The sequence below is a fragment of the Aphanomyces astaci genome (genome assembly GCF_000520075.1).
Source record: "Aphanomyces astaci strain APO3 unplaced genomic scaffold supercont1.1, whole genome shotgun sequence".
NCBI lineage: Eukaryota > Oomycota > Saprolegniomycetes > Saprolegniales > Verrucalvaceae > Aphanomyces > Aphanomyces astaci.
In genome coordinates this window covers 1,341,002-1,368,707 of record NW_009798264.1, presented here as the reverse complement: position 1 = coordinate 1,368,707, position 27,706 = coordinate 1,341,002, and the positions used below count along the sequence as shown (strand labels likewise).

General features: G+C 51.7%; 14 protein-coding genes across 18 annotated transcripts; 7 read left to right on the top strand and 7 right to left on the bottom strand.

Annotated features, from left to right (window-relative positions):
* Positions 1 to 1,419: 1,419 nt before the first annotated feature.
* On the bottom strand, positions 1,420 to 2,665 carry H257_00462 (hypothetical protein). Its single transcript, XM_009823177.1, has one exon. It carries the CDS (start codon positions 2,605 to 2,607, stop codon positions 1,492 to 1,494), a length of 1,116 nt encoding a protein of 371 aa, XP_009821479.1. The 5' UTR covers positions 2,608 to 2,665; the 3' UTR covers positions 1,420 to 1,491.
* Positions 2,666 to 4,439: 1,774 nt separating this feature from the next.
* H257_00461 (hypothetical protein) lies at positions 4,440 to 9,815 on the bottom strand. Its single transcript, XM_009823176.1, has 18 exons — positions 9,727 to 9,815; positions 9,560 to 9,622; positions 9,233 to 9,505; positions 8,997 to 9,172; positions 8,873 to 8,932; positions 8,702 to 8,812; positions 8,514 to 8,625; positions 8,247 to 8,446; positions 7,232 to 7,297; positions 7,088 to 7,150; positions 6,709 to 7,034; positions 6,361 to 6,656; positions 6,172 to 6,314; positions 5,338 to 5,471; positions 5,206 to 5,290; positions 4,970 to 5,139; positions 4,786 to 4,912; positions 4,440 to 4,721 (listed from the first exon to the last, which is right to left on the bottom strand). Exons 1-18 carry the CDS (start codon positions 9,776 to 9,778, stop codon positions 4,599 to 4,601), a joined length of 2,580 nt encoding a protein of 859 aa, XP_009821478.1. The 5' UTR covers positions 9,779 to 9,815; the 3' UTR covers positions 4,440 to 4,598.
* A 758-nt stretch (positions 9,816 to 10,573) lies between these two features.
* On the top strand, positions 10,574 to 11,350 carry H257_00460 (hypothetical protein). The gene has a single exon (XM_009823175.1). It carries the CDS (start codon positions 10,587 to 10,589, stop codon positions 11,184 to 11,186), a length of 600 nt encoding a protein of 199 aa, XP_009821477.1. The 5' UTR covers positions 10,574 to 10,586; the 3' UTR covers positions 11,187 to 11,350.
* Positions 11,300 to 11,868, bottom strand: H257_00459 (histone H2A.Z). The gene has a single exon (XM_009823174.1). It carries the CDS (start codon positions 11,828 to 11,830, stop codon positions 11,399 to 11,401), a length of 432 nt encoding a protein of 143 aa, XP_009821476.1. The 5' UTR covers positions 11,831 to 11,868; the 3' UTR covers positions 11,300 to 11,398.
* A 539-nt stretch (positions 11,869 to 12,407) lies between these two features.
* Positions 12,408 to 14,025, top strand: H257_00458 (hypothetical protein; the record flags this gene model as incomplete). Its single annotated transcript, XM_009823173.1, has 1 exon — positions 12,408 to 14,025. The coding sequence occupies one exon, from the start codon at positions 12,408 to 12,410 to the stop codon at positions 13,959 to 13,961; it is 1,554 nt and encodes a 517-aa protein (XP_009821475.1). The 3' UTR covers positions 13,962 to 14,025.
* On the bottom strand, positions 14,000 to 15,944 carry H257_00457 (hypothetical protein). The gene is made up of 6 exons (XM_009823172.1): positions 15,348 to 15,944; positions 15,135 to 15,303; positions 14,899 to 15,075; positions 14,657 to 14,846; positions 14,453 to 14,589; positions 14,000 to 14,405 (listed from the first exon to the last, which is right to left on the bottom strand). Exons 1-6 carry the CDS (start codon positions 15,917 to 15,919, stop codon positions 14,085 to 14,087), a joined length of 1,566 nt encoding a protein of 521 aa, XP_009821474.1. The 5' UTR covers positions 15,920 to 15,944; the 3' UTR covers positions 14,000 to 14,084.
* Positions 15,945 to 16,018: 74 nt separating this feature from the next.
* Positions 16,019 to 16,922, top strand: H257_00456 (hypothetical protein). The gene is made up of 2 exons (XM_009823171.1): positions 16,019 to 16,589; positions 16,638 to 16,922. The coding sequence occupies exons 1-2, from the start codon at positions 16,056 to 16,058 to the stop codon at positions 16,833 to 16,835; spliced, it is 732 nt and encodes a 243-aa protein (XP_009821473.1). The 5' UTR covers positions 16,019 to 16,055; the 3' UTR covers positions 16,836 to 16,922.
* Positions 16,923 to 17,197: 275 nt separating this feature from the next.
* H257_00455 lies at positions 17,198 to 18,004 on the bottom strand. 2 transcript variants are annotated; one of them, XM_009823169.1, is made up of 4 exons: positions 17,759 to 18,004; positions 17,671 to 17,696; positions 17,462 to 17,617; positions 17,198 to 17,399 (listed from the first exon to the last, which is right to left on the bottom strand). In XM_009823169.1, the coding sequence occupies exons 1-4, from the start codon at positions 17,947 to 17,949 to the stop codon at positions 17,287 to 17,289; spliced, it is 486 nt and encodes a 161-aa protein (XP_009821471.1). In that variant the 5' UTR covers positions 17,950 to 18,004; the 3' UTR covers positions 17,198 to 17,286. The 2 variants fall into 2 exon arrangements, with proteins under 2 accessions (XP_009821471.1, XP_009821472.1); XM_009823170.1 differs by lacking the exon at positions 17,198 to 17,399 and having other exon boundaries at positions 17,410 to 17,617.
* A 727-nt stretch (positions 18,005 to 18,731) lies between these two features.
* Positions 18,732 to 19,766, top strand: H257_00454 (hypothetical protein; the record flags this gene model as incomplete). The annotated part of the gene is made up of 5 exons (XM_009823168.1): positions 18,732 to 18,817; positions 18,869 to 19,196; positions 19,246 to 19,377; positions 19,422 to 19,575; positions 19,621 to 19,766. 5 exons carry the CDS (start codon positions 18,732 to 18,734, stop codon positions 19,635 to 19,637), a joined length of 717 nt encoding a protein of 238 aa, XP_009821470.1. The 3' UTR covers positions 19,638 to 19,766.
* Positions 19,767 to 19,860: 94 nt separating this feature from the next.
* Positions 19,861 to 23,032, top strand: H257_00453. 2 transcript variants are annotated; one of them, XM_009823166.1, is made up of 4 exons: positions 19,861 to 20,420; positions 20,467 to 21,094; positions 21,179 to 21,638; positions 21,707 to 23,032. In XM_009823166.1, the coding sequence occupies exons 1-4, from the start codon at positions 19,903 to 19,905 to the stop codon at positions 22,894 to 22,896; spliced, it is 2,796 nt and encodes a 931-aa protein (XP_009821468.1). In that variant the 5' UTR covers positions 19,861 to 19,902; the 3' UTR covers positions 22,897 to 23,032. The 2 variants fall into 2 exon arrangements, with proteins under 2 accessions (XP_009821468.1, XP_009821469.1); XM_009823167.1 differs by having other exon boundaries at positions 19,861 to 21,094.
* On the bottom strand, positions 22,898 to 23,445 carry H257_00452 (holo-[acyl-carrier-protein] synthase; the record flags this gene model as incomplete). Its single annotated transcript, XM_009823165.1, has 3 exons — positions 22,898 to 22,969; positions 23,030 to 23,234; positions 23,279 to 23,445. The coding sequence occupies 3 exons, from the start codon at positions 23,443 to 23,445 to the stop codon at positions 22,898 to 22,900; spliced, it is 444 nt and encodes a 147-aa protein (XP_009821467.1).
* Positions 23,446 to 23,592: 147 nt separating this feature from the next.
* H257_00451 lies at positions 23,593 to 24,590 on the top strand. 2 transcript variants are annotated; one of them, XM_009823164.1, is made up of 6 exons: positions 23,621 to 23,660; positions 23,720 to 23,952; positions 24,011 to 24,096; positions 24,158 to 24,275; positions 24,322 to 24,383; positions 24,443 to 24,590. In XM_009823164.1, the coding sequence occupies exons 2-6, from the start codon at positions 23,722 to 23,724 to the stop codon at positions 24,519 to 24,521; spliced, it is 576 nt and encodes a 191-aa protein (XP_009821466.1). In that variant the 5' UTR covers positions 23,621 to 23,660; positions 23,720 to 23,721; the 3' UTR covers positions 24,522 to 24,590. The 2 variants fall into 2 exon arrangements, with proteins under 2 accessions (XP_009821465.1, XP_009821466.1); XM_009823163.1 differs by having other exon boundaries at positions 23,593 to 23,952.
* An 84-nt stretch (positions 24,591 to 24,674) lies between these two features.
* H257_00450 (hypothetical protein) lies at positions 24,675 to 25,757 on the bottom strand. The gene is made up of 2 exons (XM_009823162.1): positions 25,378 to 25,757; positions 24,675 to 25,328 (listed from the first exon to the last, which is right to left on the bottom strand). The coding sequence occupies exons 1-2, from the start codon at positions 25,752 to 25,754 to the stop codon at positions 24,701 to 24,703; spliced, it is 1,005 nt and encodes a 334-aa protein (XP_009821464.1). The 5' UTR covers positions 25,755 to 25,757; the 3' UTR covers positions 24,675 to 24,700.
* A 227-nt stretch (positions 25,758 to 25,984) lies between these two features.
* On the top strand, positions 25,985 to 27,695 carry H257_00449. 2 transcript variants are annotated; one of them, XM_009823160.1, is made up of 3 exons: positions 25,985 to 26,457; positions 26,518 to 26,964; positions 27,019 to 27,695. In XM_009823160.1, the coding sequence occupies exons 1-3, from the start codon at positions 26,003 to 26,005 to the stop codon at positions 27,659 to 27,661; spliced, it is 1,545 nt and encodes a 514-aa protein (XP_009821462.1). In that variant the 5' UTR covers positions 25,985 to 26,002; the 3' UTR covers positions 27,662 to 27,695. The 2 variants fall into 2 exon arrangements, with proteins under 2 accessions (XP_009821462.1, XP_009821463.1); XM_009823161.1 differs by lacking the exon at positions 25,985 to 26,457 and having other exon boundaries at positions 26,469 to 26,964.
* The last annotated feature ends 11 nt before the right edge of the window (positions 27,696 to 27,706 follow it).

The window sequence follows — 27,706 nt, the reverse complement described above, 5'->3', positions numbered from 1 at the left end:
TGCACCCGGTGCTGTAGGAGCTGACACAGGTCCCATGGGCGCAAAGAAGCTCGTCATGGGCTGCATGGGGCAATGTTTGTGGGCCGTCTTGATTTCAGACGTTTTGCGACGCTTCGTTCGCATGCTCGAACCATCGTAGACGAGTGGGCGAGAACCGCCAGGTGGTCGCAATGGGCCACGTGACACCGATGCATACCATTCGTCAAAGAAGACGACATCGATTTCGCCACCGTTGATGAATTCATCAGAATCCTCACATTGGGCATCGGAGGTGATGTCGGTGGTAGTCTCGTGAGATGTGATCGCATTGGCGTTGACGAAGCGGCCTGTCAGTCTGGCTTTCGCCTTCGCTACTCGCGACTTCTTCGTCAGTCTCGCCATGGCAATGTGTGGGTTCAATTGACAACCGGTTAACAACCTTGACTAATCCGGTTAATCATACATACAAATTTCAAGTGATCAGGCAGCCACCCTAAGGCCAAAAGTTGACCTCTTCCATATATTCCTAAGAGAGGAGGGGCCAGGGAAAATTTTAATATCTCAATCATTTCTTTGTATAAACTCAATCCGAGACACAAGTTCTCTTCCTCTTGTCCAGCTCTATCGATTTTGTGGTCTTAGCATTCCTACTTTTGAATCCCCCAGGAGGAATAACTTCCCAAGTGGGACTCAAATTCTCGTCGTTTCTAGGCTTCTTGCACCATACATCTCATTGAAACAGTATTTCGGGTCAAAACAACAGTGGAACTGTTTTAATGAGGGAATTGTACCAGTAAAATCTGATCGAAATGGATACAACTCAATAAGGTGGTCTGATTTCTTCTAATGCGTTCGGATCTACTACTTCGACTTGTTTGATTGGCTACAACGAGATAATTGGACATTTTTTACCAATATAAAGCCCACCAAATCGTACTTTATGACACACACAACTCGATAAGGCAAAGTCATGGGTACTGAGGGTACTGAGTGAGGTCTAGCCAATTTTCGCCCAATTACAGATATATTTCGAAATTTTGGTTCAAAGTACTATAGTAATGCGAAGGACTTTGGCTGTCACCTACAGTACTTCGAAGTATTTTTGACTGTCGGATCAAACTGATTTCGAAAGAAACTCGACGATTCTCAATTACAGCATTGCCAACTTTCAGAAAAAAGTCAGTTGAACTACTTTTCTACTTTTTGGAAAAACTTCAAAATACTGCAAATTTTAGTTCAAGAATGCAAATTTTTCAGATTTTGCCGATTTGTTAGAAATTGCCAAAATATCGAAGTTTTTAGCCTTTTTTTGACATCCAGACACTGTATGACATAATCTTATGAGGTGGCATCCAACCCAGCCCTTACGTTAACCACGTGATTTGGAGTGACGAAGTTCAAACTGCGTGTACTATGAGCAATCGGACAACAGCATGAATAGGACGCGTAACAATGACGAAAGTAGATTAATGTATGGATTTATCGTCCATGGTGTGAAAGGTATGCCTTAGGTTACACCCGACCTCCTTTTCGCCGTTTCGTGCTTGCTGGCGACGGACTGTATGGTCGCTTTCGCACGACGTAAACGTCGGCGTGTGTCGTGCCTGAGTGAAAGACGTTGCCCATCAACGCCGACGCAGGCAAGAGTTGGGCGGTTTTGGATTCGCGGTGGTCGTCGTGCATGGCCACGGCGGCTTTGCCAAACCCAGCCTTGAGCGTTAGCAAGAGCATGCGAGCAATGTCTTGCGCTTCGAGACGAGACTGCTTGTGGAGGATGTGGAAGTTGGTGGCCACGCACGACGACGGGTACGTGAATTCGTCCCCCGATGCAAATTGCACGCGCAAGTACCCGCCAAAGTCGTTGGGGAGGTGGATTCGATGGACACCTTTCCAGTAGGATCGGAATTCGGCTTCGGTTTGAGGAACGAACTTGCAGAGGTCGCGCGCGAGGTTCAATCGCATCAAGTTGGTCGGCGGTGGGGCCGCCGTGGAGTAACGAAGGATGCGACACTCGTTCATGCCAGGAATAGCGTATAACAGAGCATTCGTCACGACATTCTGCGAGATTTTGTCGTCCGACAAAGGTCCTTGGTTTGCTCGCATTTCTCGGATGACTGTATCGGCAGTCTTCATGGCGTACACCACGGGGGAAAACGACATCACCACATGCTGCCCGACAAGTCGTAGGTCGTGAATTTGCACGCACTGCACTTCATCTGGTCGCAACTGCTTGTTCATCGTGAAAGTTCCATTCTGGCCCATGTGCACGCTTCCAGACGCCTTCACCTGAAGCAAGACCAACGCACAACTGAGCGCGTTCACGACGAAACTTGACATCGGTCCTTTCTCGCGATGGATGTTCACGGTGACGCCGCACTCCATCGCGCACGACCAGACGCTGGGCATGTCGTCCACAACAATCAGTGTCTTTCGTCCATCGTGTGTGACAACACTGTGCAGCACATGCTTTTCCATCAACAGGTTGCTAATGTGGTCCATCGCGAGGTGATGATGCTCGCCACCCAAGGTCACCATGAGAGTCGTCTGAGGAGTTCGCACCGCCAACATTTCCTTCACATTGACGCGCACTTCGTAGCGCTTCAACGCATGACTTTCTTCGTACTTCATGTCAAAAGGCGCGCGGATCGCACTTTCCACCGCGAAATCGGAAATGAAAACGAAAATTTGCGCCATTTATCGAATCTTGTTGCATTTCGAATAAACCACTAACCGGAAAGCTATCCGGATAGCCAATCAGAACGTCCCCAGTTGGATCATCCGGTTCATTATCCGGCTACCCACCAAATTCAATGGCCGGGCGTTGAACCGACCAGTGGGAGCGTGTTTCATGAATGACGCACATACGATGGATCACGTGGCCTGTCTTGAACTTACTCGCTACTCCACCACCCACTTGTTCCTGCTGTTCAGCACGACCATCCTCTTCCTAGTGGTTGGCAAGCCTTGCATCATAGACAAAGTTGTCAATGTTTCAAGCTTCCATACCTGAGGGAGGCGGTTGATCCTCCAACCTTCATCATCTACGGTATAATCATAGTACATACCGGTATAGGTGGAGGTAACTGTAGTAACCTCCACGTACCTATCTTTACCTAACGTTACTGGTACACCAGTATTCTCAAACAGTGGGTTGAATTTGTCTGGAGGATGAAATACAGAGAACTTTCAGTTATTAATCGTTTACCCCGTTGCGAAAATAAAGAACTGATTTATTACGCACTTGACAGTGAGAAAGAACAACTTATTCTGTTAGTTTACCCCGTTGCGAAAATAAAGAACTGATTTCTTGCGCACTTGACAGTGAGAAAGAACAACTTATTCGAATATCGTCAATATATATATGTAACGTTACTTTTACAGTGTATCTCAAAGATCTTGAAGTTTGAGCTATTGAATCGGACCATTCACGCACTGAACGTGTTGTACGTGCACGTCACACAGATAGAATTATTCAAGGCTTTCAGTAGTTGCTTGCACATTTGGCCAAGGCATAGTGTGATCGCAGTCAAAATGACCATCACTCACGACTCTCGCTGATTGGCTCAGAATTTCATCACAATTTCGTGGTCGCAATAGGAGACCGGATGCAACGGCATTTGGGTGGAGGAATACTATACTGGTAACGTAAATGGCCAATTTATGGTGCACTTGAACGAGACTTCGTCGTCGAATGCAGCTTCCTCGTCTCTCAGGAACGGGATTTCAATTCTGAAAAGTGCTGCATGAAGCCGAAAGGTTGGGCATTCTTCTGATTATTTAATCAGCTTGAATAGACTTCAACTTAGCGCTCATTTACTTCGATTTCCAATCACAGTCAGGTCAAGGCAAAATAGGAAGGACGGTTTATGGTGCACGAATTAACAGTAAGCTTAAAATATGTATATAGGTATTGCTTATGTTTTGGTGATTTCGCATGTCTAGCGAATCGATTGGCTAACGTTATTCCTGAATGAACTGTAAAGCAATTCCATTGGCCAATTTCAGTGCACTTTAAACTGACCCAGGCACCATAACTTTACAGTTAACGCAAAATGCAGCTTACTCGTCACTTAGGAACGGGATTTCAATTCTGAAAAGGTACGAAAGGTTGGGCATTATCCTGATTATTTAAATCAGCTTGAATAGACTTCAACTTAGCGTTCATTTACTTCGATTTCCACTCATGTCAAGGCAAAATAGGACGGCGGTTCAATCGTTAACAGTAAAGCTGCTAAAACCACTGGCAGAATTGTTGAGAAGCACAATAGATAGATAGTCAAACAAGTTTCGTTGGTTGTCAGTCTACTGTATAGTTACATCCCAATAAATTTTGAATTTAAACTGTAAAGTTATACTTCAAAGTAGAGAATTATCCTGTCATTTGGACTATTCATTTTTGCTGATGATAGCAAAAGATAACTTGTGGTGGCACAAATTGATCTATTTTCCGTTCGAATAAAAAATACATCCTATGTAAAATACTTCATTGCGAACCCCTCGAGGTTACTAGTATGCGGTTAGAGTACATTATGGAACGTTAGCAGGGCCACTGAACTGTGGGACTGGAGTGAAACGATATGTCGAAGGGGTTTTGTTTCGAGCAAGTCGAGTTGACTCGCTCAGGACTGGTTGGCGGCTTCGTCGAGGAGCAACTGGTACTTGTGCACGAGGCGCTGGAGGACTCGATTGGACGCCATTTGGGGCAGCACCACCGTCTGCAACAGCTCACGCTTGGACACATCCTAAGCAACCCCACATGACATTCTCACACCATGTGCATATCTCAACGATGATTGATCCACGTACGAGAACAGTGGACGTCCAAGTATCCGTGGACGTTGTCGCAGACATAGGCCCTAGGAATTCCTTGCATATTTCCTCCAGTCGCAATAGATCGCCGTCGTGGGAGAGGTGCCGGGCATACACTTTAAGCCTGGACGACCATGACCATCTATTAGTTGATTGATCGAGTGGTTATGTATGCACGCACCAGTGCATGTACTCGGTGGTGCTACGGAGCGCCAAACTGGCGGCCACCTGATGCTCCAAGTGCGTACGGGTGATGTGATGTTGTTGGATGGCATTTGATATGCCCGCGACCATGGACGTGGCACTGCGTGTGTGGGTAGAGGCATTCTGCAACCTCCGCAGAGTCCCCACCTACTCCATAGCCGCCTCGTCATGCTTGCGTGGGGTATTCAACATTGGTGGAGGGGGGGGGCGTACTGGAATGTCGGATGAAACCATCGCATCCGATGGCAAGTGCGTGTGAAAGTCGGAAGACGAAAACGATTCGTCAGCCACGCGCATCCTACCCCACCCGTCAACAAATCACATGAATAGATAAAAGTCTCTCACCAGCACTGCATGGCCAAATCGTACGTGAACGAGTGCAACAAGCTGGCCGACGTTCCGCCACCGTCGACAGCCAGTGTCACAATGGGTTGACCCGCGGACGTCACCATCGCTCGAATCAACGTGGACTTGGTCGTCTATTGTCGATTAAATATACAAATTTGGGGAGGACGAAACCGATCCACAATCGATCTGATTGGTTGAATTTCATTGAGAAGGTTTTGATTGGCTAATAATGTTGAGCTCATCGGAGGTAGCCAATCAAATCGATTTAAATTCCAACGACAAACCACGCCACAACACGAAATTTCACTCGAAAGAACAATATATAGATAGGTACGTAATCATGTTTATTCTCCACACAATATTATGCATTTGCTACATCTTTCCCAAATCTGCGCGATTATTCGTAAAACCGATCACAAATCTCGTACCGTTATTCGATTGGCTCTCGCCATTCCGCAGAAATAGCATAAAGACAAATGAAAAAAAACAATGTAGCCAATCACCGAAGAGTAATTCCAGATTGACCAATAATGGGAGCGATTCGTGATCGGCGTGATTCGATTGGACGGGGTCTGGAAATTCGTATCAAATCAATAAACATATATTGCGGATTCGGTCCAAATTCCCCGCCGAATCGAACGCTATTGGCCAATCCAATTTTGAAAGGATTTGATTGGCTCTTACAGAAGAACACGTATAATCAACCAATCACAACACCAGCATGATTCAATATTGGTTAGACAAACCACGCGAATTTTGGTAGTTTATCGCAAATTCACAAGATTGAATCCTCGTCAGCGTCAGCGTCAAAATTCGTTTGAAACTACGTACGGTGAGGCCACAGACGGACGCGGCCACGGCTACCCTTTTGGCTTGAATTGTCCACGTCTTGACGTCGCCATTGGTCAAAATAACAAGCAAGTACGGCGTTGCCCCGGCACTGCACTCGATCGCGGCGAACGGAAACCCCAATGCTAATTATATATATCATTAGAGTATGCAAAGAAGCACACGACGGACCGATGGGTGGAAAGAGCCGCCGCCCCAGAGGCGACACGATGTACAAGTGGCCGTCCGTGGTGCCGACCGCACAAAACGACAGGTTGCCCGTCGCGCACGCCGCTTGGCCAGGGATCCTGTCCATCCAGTGCACGCTGCTGCCTTCCATGCACGCAACAGACGTGTACATCATCGTCATCCCATCGTCCGTCACAACTTTGCACTCGATCACTTTCTCTGTCGACTTGACGCCGACGGAAAACGACGAGCGACCTGGAATTTCAGGCATCTGGTGGACCCGTTCGTGTTGGGGAATCCTATACAAGGCAATCAAAACCTCGTGAAATCTAGAGGCAAAAAAGGGCGTACACGAGCAGCGTGTTGGAGTTGGTAGGCTGGTGGTCCACGACTCGCTTTCGCTTGATCGGGGGGACATGCGTTGTCGTTTCAATCTCTCCTGTTGTTGCTACTGGTGGTGGTGGTGGTTTCGTGACAGGTGTGGTGGTCGAAGTCGGTGGCTTCTTGGCCTTGGGTCGAGCTGTCAGCGTGGTCACACTGGGCTTGGCCGCGGTGTCGGCGGGTTTCGGTGTGGCCGCCACCAGCGTGAATGCATGCGCGCCGGACGCGTTGCCATTGCTAGGCGTCAGTCGAGCTGCCAACTTGTCCATAGACGCTTGTTTGTGCTGGCCTTCTAGCTACACACACTCGGTGTGAATAAACGATCTCAAACGATTATATGCTTGCACACCTCCAACTGTAGCGGGTTCTCCACCAGCGTGCAGCCAGACGTTTGGCCGGCCAACGACCCATACTAGGAGACAAACGACAAATAATATTTAGGAGAATATCAATGAAAAATCAGCATCCTATCGACTAGTTGAAAGGTTCATACCTTTTGCTGGAGCAGTCGACTTTGGTGCTGGGGCGTGATGGGGGTGCCCAATTCGTCTGGCGTAAACTAGACACACACACAGATCAGTCATCCACGAGGCTAATAATGTAGATGTGTGTTATTGCCAAGTCGATATATTTAAAATTGGAGTGTTTGGGTGTGTACTCCATCGAATGACCAAAATCACCAAATCGGCAGAATATCGATATACGACCAATCAAAACCCAAAACACAAATCTCAAGTAACGTAGATGGCCAGTTTATGGTGCACAGGACAGTTTAAGGTGCACTCAAATTGGCCAATGGAATTGCTTGAATTTTGGAGTAGCCAATCAAATCTCTAGAAAAATGAAATCACTAAAAAATAAGCAAAAACAGCATACATATTTTAAGCTTAAACCGTGCACCATAAACCGTCCCTCCTATTTTGCCTTAACTTGAGTGGAATCGAAGTAAATGAACGCTAAGCTGAAGTCTATTCAAGCCGATTAAATAATGAGAAAAAAGCCCAACCTTTCGGCTTCATGCAGCACTTTTCAGAATTGAAATCCCGGTCCTGGGAGACGAGTAAGCTGCATTCTACGACGAAGTCTCTTTCAAGTGCACCATAAACTGGCCATCTACGTTAGCCAATCAAATCCACTCTTCAACGAAGTCAACATCGAGTAGTTAGCGTGTATGACTGAAATTAGTATAGACCATTTTGCCATTCAAAATGCAAAGAATAATCGATCGATCGATTTGTCGAATCATCAGCACAAAAGTCAACCACATTTAGGGTAAAACACAGACAATATATATATATTGTGCTTTCGAGTGAAATTTCGTGTTGTGGTTTCTCGTTGGAATTTAAATCGATTTGATTGGCTACCTCAGATGAGCTCAAAATTATTAGCCAATCAAAATTCATTTCTCAATGAAATTCAACCAATCAGATCGATTGTGGATCGGTTTGCGCGATTCGATTGCACCCCCTCCCCAAATCTGTATATCAAATCGACAATATAGTACGTACTTGAAAGACACAGATCGTGCCGTCCAACGATGCACTGAGGAGGGTAAACCCGTCAAACGACCAGCTCAGGTCTGTAACAGATGCATCAAAGCACTCTTTGATCACGGCCACCGGCCGAGACACATCGGCTAGCCATACGCTCACGGTGCAGTCGTCCCCTCCGAGCGCACAGCACGCAAACTCCTTGTTGGCGGTCTTGGCTATGTAAGTACATAGGATAAATAACAAGAGGCCCGACCGATTACTGTATCGCAGATATCAGTGTACCCAAGAGGCGCTGGTTGAACCGGGCACTGGTGACCACCCCTCGATGGCCCACAAAGTTGACATCGTTCGTCCACGTCTTGCGTTCAATCAGCGCTGCCACGTTTTGCTTGGACTAGCACATGTCACATATATATATATCGATCATGGGCATCTTTTGAATGGTCAACAATATATCGTGGCGGCCGTACTTTGAATGCGTGCGTGCCACACACCAAGCTTCCATCGGGGGCCCACGACAGTCGCCGGAAATGCGATGTGGTTGTGCCATCTTCGAACGGACTGCTGATCTTCTCCTCGGCCTAGTCGAATGAATACAGGACCCACAAGGGCGACATATACGGCATCGTAGCGAATAATACCTCCCATGTATCCACGCGCCACATGATAATGCACTTGTCTTCGCCTGCACTGGATAAGTACTACACATGGATAGGCCGTCAAATGTAGGTACTCAGCCATGTGATAGAACGAAAACATTCGTACTTTGCCCACGGGATCCCACGCCACACCCTTGACCCATCCTTGGTGGCCAGACAAATGCTGGATCGGATGCGTCATCACCGAGCTGAGGTGATCCATGGACCAAATCAAGATGGAGTTGTCGATGCTGCAGGTGGCGAGCATGCGGTCGTCGGGCGACCACGCCAGGTCCTGGACATCTGCAACACAAGAAGAGCGGGCGGTTGAGATGACCTTGTGATGATGGCATACGTACATACCCATGGTGTGGCTCTTGAGCATGGAACAGCGCACCCATGTCTCTTTGTTCGGGACTTGATTCGATCCAAACGGAATGGGCGCCGGAGGTCCGTCTTGCAGTTCATACAGCAACACCTGATGGTCGTCCGAGCCAGACGCGAGGTACCGGCCGTTGTGCGACCATCGCACGCAGTTGACGGCTTTCTCGTGCCACGTCAACGTCGCCAAAAGCTCGCATTCTGGTCCGTCGGTTTCGGACAGTACTTCCAACGACCAGATCTTGACGCAATTGTCTACAAGACGTAACGATTGACGCATACTACTGCGGAGTGGACTATGTTGCTAACCTCCGCCTGCCGTCGCAAACTTTAGGTCGCTTGGATGCGCGTCGATGCCGTAGATACTGTTTGCTGTACCAGAATGAGGTTCATGCCAGTTCATTTGGAAGAATGGCATAGACACGACATCAGCTCACATATAGGACATGGCACGCTCATTGCACATGCACACGTACCATTTCCAGCAGAGTTGAGATGCCTCACGACGTCGGGCTTGTCGATCAACATCCAGTGGCTTTGCCGCTTGTAGGGGTATGGATTACGGTTATACTCTTTAATTGAATGTTTACATTCCTAATGTGAGTTTATTATATACAACAGGTAATGAAATTATGAAGGTTTGACATTTACGACAATCGTCGACCCGAACGGGAACAACTCTGCAAGTCGTGTGCTTCCACTGCGTGGGCGCCACTCACTTGCTCTTAGGCCAACTCGCATGAACGCATCTACTACTTCGTATGATAGAGGACACCTGAACACATCGTGTCACCAAGGCACTGTGTACGACAAGGTGAAATCCTATTGGCATTTTGATTACAATAGCACGAAACCCTTCGCGTTGATTGGGTAGACAGACAATGTCCCCCGACAGTCCACCAAGTCTTGTCATTGCTGGCATGTTACTCGTAACGTTATGGCAGCAATGCCGCGAGTACAGTACGCATGTAGCATGCTACAGTATCGCTACCAGCCACTATATATATGAGCCCAGTGAATATGCCGTTGGAATCTCGTTGTTCTGTTTGCGCAACCCTATCACTGGTATCAATCGCATCTGCGAGGGGTCACAGAGGTAGCTTATCGTATCCTGAATGAAACACGTCACGACCCTCGACAGACATCGTCCCAGCAAGGCTCGCCTCCATCTTGCGCTGCATGCAACAACCATGCGCCACATGCATCCTTCAATCACTGGCAGGTTGAAGTTTCAAGGAACCGTCAGAACAATGAAAGCGGAGCTTTTTGATTGGCCATTTATATACAGAAACAATCTTCTCACGAGCAGACACAATCCATTTTTCGAGGTCGAACAATGATCCGCCGCCTGCAACCCATCCACGCTATCAATCGCCCGCGGATGTGTCTGTTCTCCAAGGAGAGCGCGATGTTCCAAGCCATCCGATACTATCGAGACTCTGCATTGCAACTTCAGACCCTTCCGCAGCTAAAAGTACGGGATCCGCCGCGAGTTGCAAGCGGTCGCGGTGCAATGTATGAGTATACCCACCGTGGCATCAAAGCGGCACTTGCCCGTACGGTGACAACTGCCAGCGTCCCGTCGATGACACTGGTGCAGCGATCAGAGGAAGGCGGCAAGTTTTGGCTCGTTGTGGCCACCCTCGCCTGGACGTGTGCCGCCATCGCGTCAGAAGTTTCCATCGCTAAGAACGACGGATGGACCGAGAAGAAATCCATGCGCGAGACGTCGATACCAGCGATGGAATGGCGCGAGGCTGCAGAGGAGGTTCATGACGCGAAGGTTGCTGTGGAAGCGCGTGCAGTAGGCGACCCACGTCAGAGAAATGCACTGGGAAGTCGCCTTGCCATGTGGGCCCTGCAACACCTTCATGCACAAGCACACGAACCCCTGACAACTCTGTATGAGCATGTCACCGACATCCATATGGAGTAACTAGAGCATCATGATGTGTCATGGGTAGTTTACATATTGTTCTCAACCGGGGAGATAGATCGACCTGCATGATAATACACCAATAATACACACCTACAACGAAGTACGCGGATGTTGGATTCGCCGATGGGCGCAGTACTGTAATGCCATATCAATCACTGAAGTGGGCGAGGGAGAACGATGACTAATGATGACATGTAATATATGACGCTTTACAACGGCTTCTTCTTGATGGGCAACACTGCCTTGCCAACCAGGGACTTGTGGATGTGAGGGATCACACCACCGCCGGCGATTGTCGCCTTGATCAACGTATCAAGTTCTTCATCCCCTCGAATGGCCAGCTGTAAATGTCGCGGCGTGATACGCTTCACTTTCAGATCCTTCGACGCGTTTCCTGCCAATTCCAGCACTTCTGCGGTCAAATACTCCATGATAGCAGCTGTGTAGACTGCTGCCGTGGCTCCGATGCGTTGGTTGTTTGCCACGCGTTTCTTCAAGAATCTGTGGATACGGCCGACGGGAAATTGAAGGCCAGCACGACTGGAGCGGCTTTGCGGGGCCTTCTTGGAAGCGACGCCCTTGCCGCCCTTGCCACCTTTGCCACCTTTACCTCCTTTGCCGCCTGCGGGAATGCCGGACATGACGTGCGTTGCGATCGGGGTGAACTCAAAAAACGAAATGACCCGAAACACACGAGGTGTGTTTGTCCGTCCATTGATTGGCGGGATTTTTGGATATTTCCGATATGATTGGCCACGAAGGCGGTTTCTCACTTGTTCGATTTTCGCTCCCTCCGGAATAAGATTAGAGAAGTTTACCACCCATATTTTGTGGTCCATTTTTCAAACTTACAAGATGTAATTTGAAAGGTCATTTCATGTTAGATTCAATCCGATTTTGCGGGCAAGATCCCAGTCCCTCCAAAACTGGTTTCCCCAAATTCAAATTCAAAATCGAAACCACGAGAGACGTGACGCGAAGTCTCATGCTGCATGCGATATCTTGGTGGCCACAAGTGTGCGACTAGCGGAATGCGGTGGTCACAATAGAGCGTAACCAGGTAACGTTACGACAAAGTGAGGGCAGATTGACATCATTTGCGGGCGATGTAAGAGATTGATCCATGCGCGCTGTGAATTATCGCGATTGCTACGATTTCATTGGATAAACATTATCATTGGCTGAAGCGAAGTTGAATGTGATGATCAATTGTTCAACATGAGTGCGTTGTACGCTGAAGCGGCGGGCGTCCTCGAAGGCTTGTTTCGACGCAGCGGTGGCCTCAAGACGTTGACCTATGCGGACAAGATCAAGTCCAAGCGCAACTGCTTTGCGCTGGTGTGCCAAACGCTGCGGTACAAGCCGCTATTGGACGAATTGATCGCGGCCGTGCCCGACCTCGCCAAGCATCTCAAGAAGTCCACCAAGGCGGGCAAGCCAGACAAGGCTGACGCGAAGAAGGCCAAACACGTCACCGCGCCGTCTCACCAGGCGCTGTTTTACATTGCCATCTACGACCTGCTGTTTGGCAAGGACAAGAAGATCCAGGGCGGCGGGTTCGTGAAAAAGACTGTGTTGCTGCATGCGAATGCGTTGAAATCGGCCGTGGTGCGTATGAAAATCAAGGCCAAAGTCAAGACCGACGAAGACTTGCTTCCCGAAGAGAACCGCATGACCCCCAAACTGCCACGGTATGCGCGCATCAACACCCTCCGGGCCACGGACATCTCCGACACGTCCGATCTCGCCATCGTCCGGTCGTCGCTCGGCTTCGCAGCCGACTTGCCCGTGTCCGTGGACCCCCACGTCGGCGACATCCTCATGTTTCCCCCCGGCACGGAGCTTCACACCCACGACAGCGTCACGAGTGGGAAGCTCATCCTCCAAGACAAGGCCAGTTGCTTCCCAGCATTTGTTCTGCACGGCGAGCGCGGTGCCGACGATTTCGGCGACGTCATTGACGCCTGCGCGGCACCAGGCAACAAGACCGGTCACGCCGCCATGCTCGTGGCGCGGAAACAATCGGCGTCCGTCCGCCCCATCCGCGTGTTTGCCTTTGACCGGTCCAGCCCCCGCCTCGACCTGCTCAAGCGGCGGATGGCGGCGGCGGGTGCCGACGGCATCGTCGAGCCGTGCTTGGCCAGTTTTCTGGACGTAGACGTGCACGACGAGCGGTACCAGCATGTGCGCAGCATCTTGCTGGACCCGTCGTGCTCGGGATCGGGCATGTCGAACCGGTTGGACCATTTGCTGGAACTGAGTGCGATGCAGCAAGAGAACGACGTCGAGCAGGAGCACCAAGTCGAGCCCAACGACACGGCCGCGCGGCTGCAGGCGCTAGCAGACTTCCAACTGGAAGCGCTCGTGAAAGCGTTTTCGTTTCCCCAAGTCCGCCGCGTGTCGTACTCGACCTGCTCGATCTTTGAGACAGAGAACGAGCACGTAGTTGTGGCGGCGCTGGCGGCCAACCCGGCGTTCAAGCTGGTCAAGTGCCTCCCGACGTGGCCTCGCCGGGGGGTGGTCGTGCCCGGCCTGACGGAGCAAGATGCCGACTGCCTCGTCCGGGCCAACGGTTTAGAAGACGGCACGAACGGCTTCTTTGTCGCGTATTTTGAACGCAAGGGCGAAGTTCATGGCCAAGAGGCTTCCGTAAAGCGACCACGGGAGAAGACACAAGCGCAGAAGGACCGAAAAAAACGAAAACGCAACAAGAAAGCGGATAACGTGGCTGCAGGTGGTGGTGGCCAAGTTGCGGCAGACGATGACGAATAGCATCGACGACCCACAAGTCTAACCGGCATGAATGTAATATATGTTCCGAACGTTAATGTTACATGTCCATAGCAGAGGGTTCGTTTTCTGTGCCGTTGTTGAACCCACAAATAGAGGGGGGGGTCACGTGTGCGACGCGAGGGCCGTGGTTTTGTACTTGTGAGCAAAATATTCCACTGCATGGGTTTCTTGGGCGTTGTGAATCATGGCGAGATGGGTCCGGCTGGCTAGATGGGTCTCCATTTGGTCTGTGGCCATGTCGTTCTTGGTCGAAAAGTAGGCTGTGGTGCGCCTATGACTCTGATGCAAGTTGACGGTGGCTTTCTCCGCGCTGCTGCCGGCCAGATGGAGGGGGCCAGTCGGATGGGTGGGGGGCATGGGATCCCGCACACACAGTCGCCATTGCGCAGCTTTGGTATGTCGCGGTGACGTGCTACGAACGTGCTATGCCGTCCTCTCAAGTTGGGGTCAACCACGTACTTCATTGTTACCTGCATTGAAGCAACCCCAGTGGCTTTGTCTGCCACGAGAAGGCGGTCGTCTTGACGCAAATGCACAACACTGTAGTTGCAAATTGGTCGGTTTACGTCGGGTGGTTCATTGCCCGCTCTTCCATGGCAATACTCGTCTAGTAGTTATTGTGCCCCGCGATATGTTGTGAGCTGTTGGTTGCATGGCGGACTTATTTTCCTTACCGCCAACGTACAACTCGTCTTTTTCGTCGTCGAGATCGTTGTCGGCGGCCGACGGCACCACTTGAATTGTCCATTTGGCCAAGTGCATCACCGCGTGGTTCTCCCCCAAACACTCCGCCATGGACGTGTCGTAGCCATAATGGGCGATGCTCGGCACCAGCGCTTCCAAGGCGCTGGCGATGCAGACAGTCTACCAGTGTATCGAAACTTGAGTGATAAGGAGTTCGAACGAAGAAACACACTTGGCCACTGGACCCGTCCGCCGCGACACTCCACGACAAGAAAAACTGCACGTCGTTCAGGTACAACGCGACGGGGTCTCGCTTTTTTGGAAGGAGGGGGTTGAACTGGTCGAGTCGAAGCCACATGGCATCGCCATCGTATATGTACCCTCGACGAAACGGATCGGCAAAGTCAACCTAACGTTAGTATTGCATGATGAACGAGCTCAAGATGATTTGATGCGTCGAAAGCACACCATGCGAAGGAGAGTGCCAGGGTCGGCAGCATGGCGCCGCTGGGAATTCGAAACGCTTTTGCCGCTTCCACCAAGAAGTAAGCAAGCGCGCGTGGCGCATGATTCCAAGTAAATAGTGCTGCCATAAGTTACATGGTGCCACTTGGAATGGCGGTAGCTGCCTGGCGTGCTACGAATGAAATGAATAGGGTAAGTGTATGGGGAATAGGTTACGGAAGGGGAGGAGGGGCTGTGGCTTTTGTTTGCAAGTCGCGAAACCATTGGCGCGACACTTCGGCTGGCGATGGGGCGGGTGCGTTGTTGTCGACACCGCCGGGTACTGGTTGCTTCGACAGACTCAATGATCCCAATGCATTCAATTGACGGACACTGGCCAAGGCTCTGCGATACAGCGCTCTGTTCCACTGGGCGCCATGAAGGTCTGTCCGAACCTGCATCAATGGAAGCACACCTTGATCCTTCGATGCCCCCAGACTAGTTGCAAGGGCACCGTTTCTCCTTCGACAAGCCATGGCAACGCTGGCCATTTCAAAGGGTTGCGACGAATTGTCTTGAGCATCACACTCTGCTCCATCTTCGTCTTTTATCGTGTCATCCGTGACGGTGTACTTGCGCTCTTGAAGTATGGACAGGTGGCGAGTCAACCTATGACTGTCGGCGGGCTGGATCAACGAAAACTTAGGCCCAGGATTGTCGTTGGTGTCAATGGAGTCTCGTAGTCGATGGCCGGTACTGATGCGAACGAGGCGACGGGTGCTCTTGCGCACCATGCTGTGGAGTAGCATCTTGTCTGTCCCTTTCTCATGGTGCGTCATCAAGCGGCGACGGTTTCGTCGTTGACATGATCAATTTGACGGTTTCGATACTTAACGATGAAACCGTCGAAAATAGTACCCACCATCGACAAGGCGCACGTCGAACATGGAATCGGCCCCGACTTCAAATGCACTGGAGAGTCCAGCAAATAATATCAAACCGAATGTGGACGAGAACATCCTCGGCCCATCGCTCTTGGATGTGATGCAGACCACGCGACTGTCGAGCTTGAAGGCCACGTATTACTCGCGGTCGGCGGTTGTCGCGCGAGTGCACGAAAGCCTCGTGGGCCAAGACTGCTCCAAGCGAGTCCAAGAGTTCTTTGTGTCGACGCTGCAGAAGCTCGAATGCGACGCGTCCGGCCTCGTACTCGTCCAAGACAGCAGCGTGTGCGTGATCCTCGAGTCCACGTCCGACCAGTTCACCGACCTGTGCTCCGAGCTACGGTCGTTTTCGGTGCTCACAGACGTCAAGGTCCTTGCCACGTGCGACGACAACGCGACTCGGCTCATGAAGAGTCTGTACTTTAAGAAACTGTCGATTGCCAAACCGGTGGACGACGCCGACGAGTTCCAGCTAGCCAAGGACGTCGTGTTCAACTTGGTCACGCTGATGCGCCGATTCGGCGCCATGCCCGCCGTAAGTGTATTTTGTTGGCTCACGATGCAACTACTCATGGGGATGTAGAGTACCATCAAGAAGACGTTGGCGGCCCCAAGCAACAGCGACCTCATGCTCATGCCGTCGAACGACACGGTCGTGTTCCTCGCCAAACACGAGTCTCTCATGAGTTTGGACGAGTTCCTCGACATTTACAAGGCCCCCATCTCCATCGAATTGGAGTCGGAGCGCGTGTGGCCCATCCATCCCCTCTTTACGTATTGAGTCAATGTATATTATTTTGGGATTGCTTGAATGTTGCGGGGGAGTTGCGGGATGCAGGATAAAGCAATAAAGCTACACAACCAATGCTCCTTTGCATAGCGCTAGTTGTTGACAGGACGACGAAAGGATAGGTCCATCTTGGAGGAACACTGAGACGGACTACATAATGTACGGTGAAAGACAGGAAGCTAGAAACCTCTCACAAATGGCAATCATAACGGGCTTGTAAACGTCAAGTTGGGCCAGACGAAATGACTGTTCCAAGGCCATAGCTCTCCGATTACTATTTCAATCGTACTAACGAGAAGCTCTCCCGGCTACAAGTAGTTTGGTAGGACGTATGAGACTGCATCGCTGCTGTACACGAAAAGAGCCCTTTCTAAACACGTATGTCTATATACTTCGTACTAGAAGTACTTAGGAGCTATGCAGGGGCCTTAGGTATTGACACTTAGGCGGCGTCGGTTGTGGCTTGGGACGCCACAGGGGATTGCTGGTCTGGCGTCGGTGCAATCACGGGAGCTTCCGTGGGCGTGGGTCTCGCAGTCTCTTGCGGGATGACATCTACTGTACACGAGGTATTTTGAAACAAGCCTTTGATTCTGGTGGTATATTATATTACTCACTTAGCGAGCCTGGTGACGACACTTGGCCCTTGCTGTCCACCAAACAAAGACCACCCGTGCAGTAATCTTCTTTCAAGGAACGCTTGGGCTTGACAAAGTTGCACAGCCCACCAGGGCACGACCCGTCTTCGGCTTCTACGATGGTGCACACGCCGCCTACAACCGTCGTCACGATTAGCTTGACATCATGGATGAGATCGTGTGCGTACCGCCGCAATCAGGGCTCTTGCAATTGCTACAAGTCACAACATGAATATGGATAGTTACTTCACGAACAAGGATGTGTTTACGTCGTACATGAAGTCGCAAAGCCCCCCCTTGCACGAGACCGGCTCGTTGCAGTCGCGGAAGACACAGCCGCCGTGGGGACATTCCCTCTCATCGCAGGTCGTAGGCTTCACAAAACGAAGGCCATCATGCGAAGGGACTAGCTCTGTGCCAGTCGCCAAGTGTAGCACCGCACAGCATGTCAGGACATAGATCTTCATGGTCACGACGGTTCGCGGAAATAACAGCTTGCTGACTACAGAGAGTACAGTAAACATATACTAGTAGTAAATATTCACTTAGTTAAATCAAGTGATCTGTAAAGTGGAACAACCATACCGGTACTATTAATATTACTACTGTAGTATGGTTTTTCTACTTCACATATCACTTGATTTAACTATAGTCATATATTCTTGAAGTATATCAAGTCCGGTTACTCGGCAATGCTGACGAAATAACTTTGTTTTGGACTCGGAGGAAACACAAACACCATCACAAGTGATACCCGCGGCAAGTACACGAACGAGTGTAAATCGGTGCCTTAAGCTCAACCGATAACAGTAAAGTGAGAAATTCGCATTTCAAATTCCCGTGACACCAACTACCGGTACAGCATACGTAAACGCTGTACTGTGGCCGATGTTCGGGGTTTCCAGGGCGCTTTGTATTGTCAAGTCGATTGGGGCAGACAATCGATTGGCCAATCAAAACCCAGAACACTAATCAAGTGACCAATCAAATCCACTCTTCGACCAATTAATCATCGAATTAACGTTAACGTTAGTGTGTTAATGAAACTAGTGTGATATTGGGCTATCTTTACAGTACATACAAAAGGTAGTACAAAGAATCAATCGATAGATTTGGCGAATCAGCACAAAAGTCCAAATGTTGGGTAACGTTAAATGGACAATATACGTACTTCAGTTGTATTACTGTATATTGTCTAATAATGTCCGGATAACATTTTGAATTCCGGATGGACACATTGCGTTTCCAAATGCAGGCAACTGCGGACGCCGTGCGACGGCGCTGGCCGCTTGCAGCAGGAGTCACAGCCACGGCTACAGCACTTGTCCTTGCGGGGTAATATCATTTTGATGTCATAATCATAGGTCATGACGAGAGATTTGGCAGCTTTCAAGCGTACACGACACCGCTGAACAATCGCGCCAAGCAACAAGCAGAAGAAGCAGCGAGCAGTGCAGCAGAGTCGTCGTCAAATGAAAGCGCTGGGACAACATTGATACCGCCAAGAACACCAAGTCCGAGGAAGCGAGGAATGACACACACGTCTGTGATCCATGCGCCGCACTTCCACTACTTCTTAGCGCCGATAGTCCTCGGACTGTTCATGGGCATCTACATCGTATTGCTCCATTTTGGCTTCGTCGACACCTCGAGCTATCCATCTGTATGGGATATAGCTGCCCGATCCAGCCTGCTTCATGTCGGCGTGTCACATGTACATAACATCCATCTCTCAGCGTTGCCCTGATGTCATGACTCTGTAGGGACTGGTGCTGTGGCCTTTCCTCACGGAAACTCCCCGCCTTCGCTTCTTTCGCATATCTGTTATGGAATGGCTGGCGTCTTCGTCCTTCATGGACATTTACGTAACCTCCCACATTTACTTCGTGTTTGCGGTGCGTAATCCCCACCGTGACTGTCGCTCTCACACTCTGTCCAGACAATAGTGACCCCCATGACGTTCTTGCTACTCGAGGCGCACTGGCAGGTCATTTCGTGGTCGGATGGCCAGTTCTACGTGTTGCTGGCGGTATCTGACCTGACAGCCTCTAGCGTCTTGTGGCATTATTACACGTTGGCGCATCTCAATTCCGGTACATTCTTCCGTAACCTTCCTTGCATCTTACATCGTCTCGCAGATCTGCGGCATCTGTGACCCCACCAGTTTCGCAGTTTTAAGTTATTGAAGGTGTAGATATCACTTCTACAGTACGAACCTCGTCGCCTGATTCAGATGTTGTGGTAATCCTATTTAGGATTAATATGACCTAATTTCAAAGGCAAACTCGTTTTTATTATTATCCGGATATCCTAGTGGCGTATTCCCGGATACGTGGGGTCAACATCCGGTTATGCCACACGTCTATTGGCGGATTCAAATCGGGCTCCACCACTTCGTGACCGTACTGTGTGTCACCGCGATGGGCACCCCCGAGCATTTCGTCGCCGTCGCGCGCCAAGCGTTGGCTGATGCGTTGAGTTCGCTACATACAACTACACCACAAGTATCCATAGACGCCACTGCCGCCGCCTTGTCGGACGTGGATGCTTTGGTACGTCAACTGCGCCAAGCCGCGGCAGTCGTCGCACAGGGCGATACCATTTTCGCCAAGTCGTACGGTGCTCTGAAGCCGTCGCAGCTGCTACCCAAAGATGTCCAACCGGAAGAGAAAACACCGTCCATTTGGTCTGGTTTCTACAACAAGACTCTCCGAGAGCGCATGGATGTCCTCTCGCTCATGTATCCTTCGGCTGTGCCACGTCGATCGAGCGATGCCGGCGACGGACAACAAGTGTCGCCTCTGCGAGCGCCTCGCAAGTCGAGTCTTGGCCAAATACCGAGCTTGAGCTTGAGCGCGGACGAGATCGGCCACTTGCCTTCTCGTACGGCCAATCTCATGATCGAGAACTGCATTGGCGTGCTCGGCATTCCGTTGGGGTACGTCTTCGTACTGATGTCGTGCAGCAACCAACTCTTCCTGTAGACTTGGTCTCAACTTCGTCATCGACGGCACTTCATACTCCGTACCCATGGCGGTCGAGGAGCCGTCCGTGGTTGCCGCCGCCTCGAGCGCCGCGAAGCTCGTCGCTACCCATGGCGGCTTCCACACAGCCACTTCCGGGAACGTCATGACGTCGCAGATTCAACTGCTGGACACCAAAGACATTCCCGCGGCCATTCAAGCCATCGTCGCGCACCGAGAAGCGTTGATCGAGTACGCCAACACGCACTTGTGCGGCAACATGGCGCGGCGCGGCGGTGGCGTCGTCCACATCTACCCCCGCCTCGTGACAGACTCGTCGTCTTTGGACAACAACGACTGGTACGCGGCTGCATCCGATGAGCTCCGCGTTATCCCGTCTGGCTCGTCCCCGTTTATCGTTGTGCACATTGACGTGGACGTTTGCGAAGCCATGGGCGCCAACATCGTCAACACCATCGCCGAGGGGTTGTCCGCCCAGGTGGCGGCGCTCACGGACAGCCGAGCAGGCCTGCGGATTCTGACCAACCTCTGCACGGCCCGTCGCGCCCGCGCTTCGTTCTCGATCCCCGTCGCTGCCATGGGCTGGAAAGGAACGGAAGGCAGCGTTGTGGCCCAACGCATCTTGGAGGTACGTAGCTCGTTCCAAGTTGTTTGCACTTCCAAACCAGTGCAATGGTTTCTTCGGGAAGGCGTCATGGCGGTACGTACGTAGGCCAATGACTTTGCCATTCGCGACCCGTATCGCGCCGTGACGAACAACAAGGGTATTTTGAACGGCATTGACGCTGCCGCCGTGGCCACGGGCCAAGATTGGCGTGCCATCGAAGCGTCGGCCCATTGCTTTGCCAGTCGAAGTGGTCGTTACACCAGTCTGTCCCAGTACCGCATTGAAAACGACCACCTTCACGGCATTCTGGAACTGCCGCTGTCGGTCGGTTCCAAGGGCGGGGCCCTGCAAACCCATCCCGGATATGCCGCCACGCACGCCATCCTCGGCCGCCCCACCGCCCAGCAGCTCAGCGGTATCCTCGTCAGCGTCGGACTCGCGCAGAACTTTGCCGCCATCCGTGCGCTGGCCATCACCGGGATCAACCAAGGCCACATGGCGTTACATGCCCGCAACATTGCCGTGGCCGCCGGCGCCCCCAACGAATTGGTCACCGAGCTATGTGGTACGTATATACACAGCCTTTTGCATTGGGTCAACGATATGTTGTCTAACACGGTTGGGTATATGCAGCGTACATGCTGGCTCGAGGAAGCATCAATGTGGAGACGGCGAAGGTGTACTTGAAGGCGCACGCTGTGTATCTTGACATCATCCAGTCCGAAGTCCAAGAGCTCGAGAAAAAGCGGCAGCCGAGCATGTTTTACGTGGAAATCAACGTGCCTGGGCTGGCTAAACCCGTGAGTGTGAACCTGGCGTTCCTATCAGTCCGAGGCGACATCCCCCAGACGATTGTCATCTCCAAGCTCAAGTCCATCGCGACGCAGCCCACGTCCATGCACGCGCAGCTGCTCGGGGACAAGGGGTACATTCAACTGGAGCGTATGTTTATGTTCTTGGCAACCATGCGCGTGGTCGTGGGCTCGGAAACGAACGACCGGACCAACTTGGAGTTGCAGAACAAGTTGCTGCTGCTGTCGATCCTGATCAACTTGGTCGCGTACCAGCTGATGAAGAAGGACAAGGCGACTTGTCAAGCGTTTGTCAACAAGTTGGTCGAGCACGGGATGGATGTATCTAATTCGTCTGTGGGGAATGTCCATTGGACCGAAGCGTTGTTTGCGACGCAAGTCGACCCTGTGCTGAGCACGGGGCTGCCGCTGCTCTTGGCGCTGTGGCAAGTGTTCCACTATCACGTCGACCAAGAAGTGTCGAATCCAGTGCTGCAGCAAGCGTTGGCGTGCGAACAAGCCGCGCTGCTCGATTCCATTGCCAACTGGACATCCCCGCAGCCCAACCCTTCCACCGATGCATCCGTGTGCTTTGTCGAGTACATGGAGACTCACGCCAAGCGATGGCAAGCCACCATGTTCTTGCTCGTCGACTGCTTGGCGCTTGACAACCAAAGCCTCACCCCTGCGCGGCTCGGGTTTGTCAAGCAAGTTGGCCGCTACATCGAGTACCAAGGCACGGTGGCCCACGACTTGGCCCGCTTCGAACGCGCGCTTGTCGACCCCGACGAACGCAATGTGTGCGTATGGTTCAAGACCCACGTCTACCCCGACAGCTCATTGGAGGAAGCATCGGTGGCCTTCACCAAGCTGAGCCGCGCTAACGCTACGGCGCAATGGACGGCGCTCCAAGAGCTTTCCCACCGACACGAAGGTGATGTCGTGCACCTGGAAGCGCTACAAGACGTGGTTAAGACGATCGTGCTGCATTATGGAGACGACGCCAGCAAAGCGCGCAAGATGTCGTTTTAGATCAAGGCGAAGATTCGAGCACGACGTGGGCGATGGTGTAGTCACCGTCATGACTCAACGACACGTGCGTGGCCTAGAAGACGCGTACATAAACATAGAGAAGTAATAAGACATGCGCATGTATGTTCCTTACCGTGACCTGGAGCGCTGCGGCCAAGTGATGGGCAGAACCATCAAACACAAGGACAGGGGTGCGGACGGTCGCGAGGTGCAGGGGCAGAAGGTGACCCATGTGCGGACGTAATGGCTGCACTGAACGTTGCTTGTCCAGCAGAATGTCTGGGAAAGGAATCCGCCATGCTTTGAAGGCTTTGTACGTGGCTTCTTTCACAGCCCACCTTCAAGGAACGTCAGTGGGGACAATCCGACGTTGGCTGTTTACCTGTTGGCGAGGAACTGGGTTTGGGCGAGGCTATCCTTGATGGAGCGAAACTGCTCGATCTCTTGTGGATGGAGATATCGTCGGAGGAAGCGCTCGCCATGCTTGTCAAAAGTCCTGCGCAAGCGGCCACTGCGCACCACATCGACACCAATCCCAACGATTGCCATGGGAAATATGATATGGTTAAAACAAAACGGCGGAGAAATATTATTCTTCATTTTTAATTTTGTCTGTATAAATGTATATTTGGCTCCATGTTGTTACACATTCTCAATCAGCATACATTTTATTATTTCGGTCCCCGACCCCACGACCCGCATTATTGTGTTCTTGACAGCCATTGTCGGGTTGAAACGTCTTGGAAGGGCTATATTTAGACGACGTAGGGTCCTTGTCAGCAGCTAGAGAGAGACCCACACAATCCTTTTCAATAACCGACAGGCATGGATCGCGTACGCATCCTATTTGGCGCTCCGTCATCGACCTCGACATCGGTGACGTCGTCCGTGGAAGCTGCGGTGGCTGCGGTATCAATCAAGATGCCCAAAGGCACGGCCGCGCCGAAAGAAGACACGATGTCAGACATGAGCTTTGGCTGCAAATCTCTCACAAAGGTGCAGCGGTTGTATGGGTTTGCCATTTGCTTTTGCGCAGGCTACCTCATCAACTTGATGGTACAGTGCCATGTCACTTCCCTTTCCACGCCACATCCGTGACGTCGCGCCCTTGTAGTCGACGTTCGTGTTGCTGGGAGGATCTCGCAATGGAGCCAAGTTTGGCATCTTGTATTCCATCGGCAGTCTTGTGTCGCTCTGCGGGTACCTCGTTGTCAAATCTGTTCAAGATTCGAACCACCTCACAACCACGTGGCATTCTTAGCTCGGGGTTCTTGGCTGGCCCTGCCGAGCAAGTCAAATCCATGGCCAACCCCGTGCGCCGCGCCGCCACTGCCATCTACCTTTGCTCGATCGTGTTTGTGCTGGTGATCGCCGTCACGGTACCCGCCACGACCGCCTCCATGTCCCTGAAACTGGATGTTGTAGAACCCGCAATTGGGCCTGTTGATTCTCTTTCTGGCCATGGTGCAGTTCGGTGCTGCCGTGTGGTATGTCGTCGCGTAGCCCCTTCAAGTACACCCCAATAACTGCGTCTCTTTTGCCATAGGTACAACGCCAGCTACATCCCGTACGGCCGCAAACTGCTCAAAACTTTCGGGTCCAAATGTCTCGGAAGCATGCAGTAACAATAATGCGCTTGATCGAGTTAGAACATAACGTTACTATCACTTAACACGAAACGAACGTCTCTATCATCTAGCGCCTACTCCTGAATGCGACGTACTTCACATATGTAGTACTGTAGTTAGTATTCCAAGGGCAGTTTGACGTTGACATGTCGAAAAATATTCGGGACTAGTTAGTATTAATACCCCCGGGACCACTGAAATACATACTCTAGGGGTGTCGAGGCGTGAAAATGTGACAGGTTTCGAGCAAACACTCCCGCGACATCCTCCGGCATGCTCAGCGCCGCCACGTGGGGCGTAATCGTCACGTGTTTATGCGACCACAATGCACTTTCGTGAGGCAAGGGCTCGATTGCAAACACGTCCAAGACGGCGCTGGATAGCCAACCTTGGTCTAACGCAGTCACCAACGACGCTTCGTCCACAACATCGCCGCGACCGACGTTGATGAAGCACGGCTTCTTGATGTGGCAGGCTTGAAAGGTGTCGCGAGAGAGGAGGTCGCGGGTGTCGATGGTGCTTGGGAGAACGTTCACAACGTAGTCGACCTGGGCCAGCAGCTCGTGCAAGTCTGTGGTGGTGGGCACAGTCGTCGCTGGTTGGGAGGACGATCGTTTGAGTCCGATGACACGAAACCCCGCCGTGGACACGAGCGACGCAATGGACGACCCGATGTCCCCCAGGCCAAGGATGCCCACGGTGACGTCGTGGTAATGGCGATAGCGCATGTCGTGGGAACGAAACTCGTGGTTGGCTTGGTGGAGCGGCGCCAAGTGGAACTTGCGCTCCTTTGAAATCACCCATCTGCCAGCACAAGAGATTAGCTTTATGTAGGTTCGCTTGATGACACTACCCCAGGACGTATTGTGCCATGTGCAGCCCCATGATGCCGCCAGCGCGTGTGAGGGTGAAGTCGCGACGCGGCTGTGTCAAAACGGCTTCCACACCCGCGAACGTTGACTGCACCCACTTCACGTTTAAAGCATACGGCAGGGCAGGAAGGACATGCTTTGGGTCGCCCAAGATGACTTGGGCGTCGCGAAGCAGCTCCAAAGTGGCGACGTCGACCGCGTCAGGTCCGGTCAACGCTGAAGTGCTCACAGGCACGATTTCAATGCGGAGGTTTTCAATCGCCGATGACGGCAATGCCGCCAGCGCTGCACGAACTTTTTCCGATAACAGCGCGATGTTTGAGATCACTGGAATACGCATGATGGCAGCCGTCGACATCTTGGATCAACTGCAAATGACATGCACGAAATCGATACTACTGTCCTACTAGTAGTATTACTAGTATATTATTTGACAGAGATTCTTTCAAATACTATTACTATTAATAGTATGTACTTCAAACTAGTGAATACTAGTATTAATATGTATGAACGGAAGTATTTATGTTAATGTAGTACTGGCACCTGGCAATGTCCGGATAAAATGAGCCGGTGTACTGTACCGTCGCTGCCCCGGAGTACGACGCCATGGACGATGACCAAGGACTGTTGCCATTAGATCCAAATCACAAGTTGACCACAACGGCGGCGGCGACGGATGATTCTTCGGAGGATGTAAACTTGGATGCAGCATATGACGAGATCGAGTACATGGACTTGAAAGTGCCTGGAAAGGAGGGATGCCCTAGGGCCGAGAAGAAGGGCCAGTCGACGGCAGATAAACGAGGTGGTCCGAAGCAGCATTCGTCGCTGACGAGCGAGATGAAGACGTCCAGGGCCGTGGCGCGCGTGACCCAACGGCTAGGTCTTGAACGCGTGCATGAGATCCAATTGGAATATGCGTCGCTCAAGTCCAAGTTTGGCGAACTCGACTACGACAAGGCCAACGCCATGATCCGCAATCTCATGGCGATGGGGTTGAGTCAAATAGAAATACGAGGCATCCTCGGGGTTGGCGGGTATCGCTTGCAGCGACTGTACAGGTAGCTACAACCATACGACCAACCCAAACATACGACAACGTGGCATTCATCGATGTGCAGTGCCCAGGCCGCAAAACCATCGCCGACGTACGCTGCCACGGACGAACTCGTGCTTCCTTCTCCGCCACCCCTGACACCGTCGACATTGCACTCTGTAGACAAGTCGGTGCACATTCCTGTGTTGTCCTCCATTCCCCATCTTGTGAACGCACTCACGAAGAAGCTGTCGGCGTTTCCGCTCGTGGCATCCCGCATTTCCTTTGTCGCTGTCGATGCGGCGGGACTATCCGTCGACTCTTCATCCTCTGCCCTTGTTGAAGCCGCCGAGATCATATTGGGGGATGCCGCTGCCTGCGTCCTCGCCTTGCCTCATACGAGACACCTCAAGTGGCTGCAGCTCACCTCTGCCACCGTCGACATCGACTTGGTTGTCCAACCCAAACGCGACTTTGCATGTACACGAGCTGGAGGCATCCACGGCCCTCACGTTGCCCAGTATGTCCTCGGGTATGACTTTTTGCTCTTTGCTTCCCAGCCACTCATTTTGAACGAACTGTCCAGGCGGATCATTGCGATCGAACGCTCATTTCACAAAGCCACTCAACTGCAGGCCACTCGAGCGTTCGACCCGCACGAGTTGACGTACCGAAGTGCGAAGGACGTGTCCGTGGCCATCCTTGGCTACGGGGACATTGGCGCGCACGTGGCCAAACTGGTAGCCGCGGCGGGGTTCCGAGTGATGGCGCTAAAGCGACGGACAGCTCGGGCCTCGTGGATGAAAGCGGACGGGGCGGGGGGGTTCGACGTGACCGACAGACTCGACCACGTGCTAGCGAACGCAGACTACATCGTCAACGCCCTTCCCTGCACCCCCCACACCCACCGCCTCCTCGCCGGATCTGTGCTGCACCTGTGTGCACACAAGTCCCCATGTTTGATCGACTTGAGTCCTTGGCATGTGGTGGACGAAGCCACCGTCGTCGCGGCCATGGAGCACAAGTGGCTCTCCAGCGCAGTGTTGGACGTCCCCGAGCCAGTGCCGCCGACGAGCCCGTTGTGGGACCACCCCCAAGTGACCCTCACCCCGCGCGTGGCGCCGCCGCACCAAGCCGACGCGGTCGCGGATGTGTTTATGCAGAACCTGTGGCATTTTATAGGCCACGCGCCGTTGCAGTATGCTGTCGAGTGGACGCAAGGATATTGAACGTGTAACAACAATAAATATACATTCATCGCTACTCTTTGGACC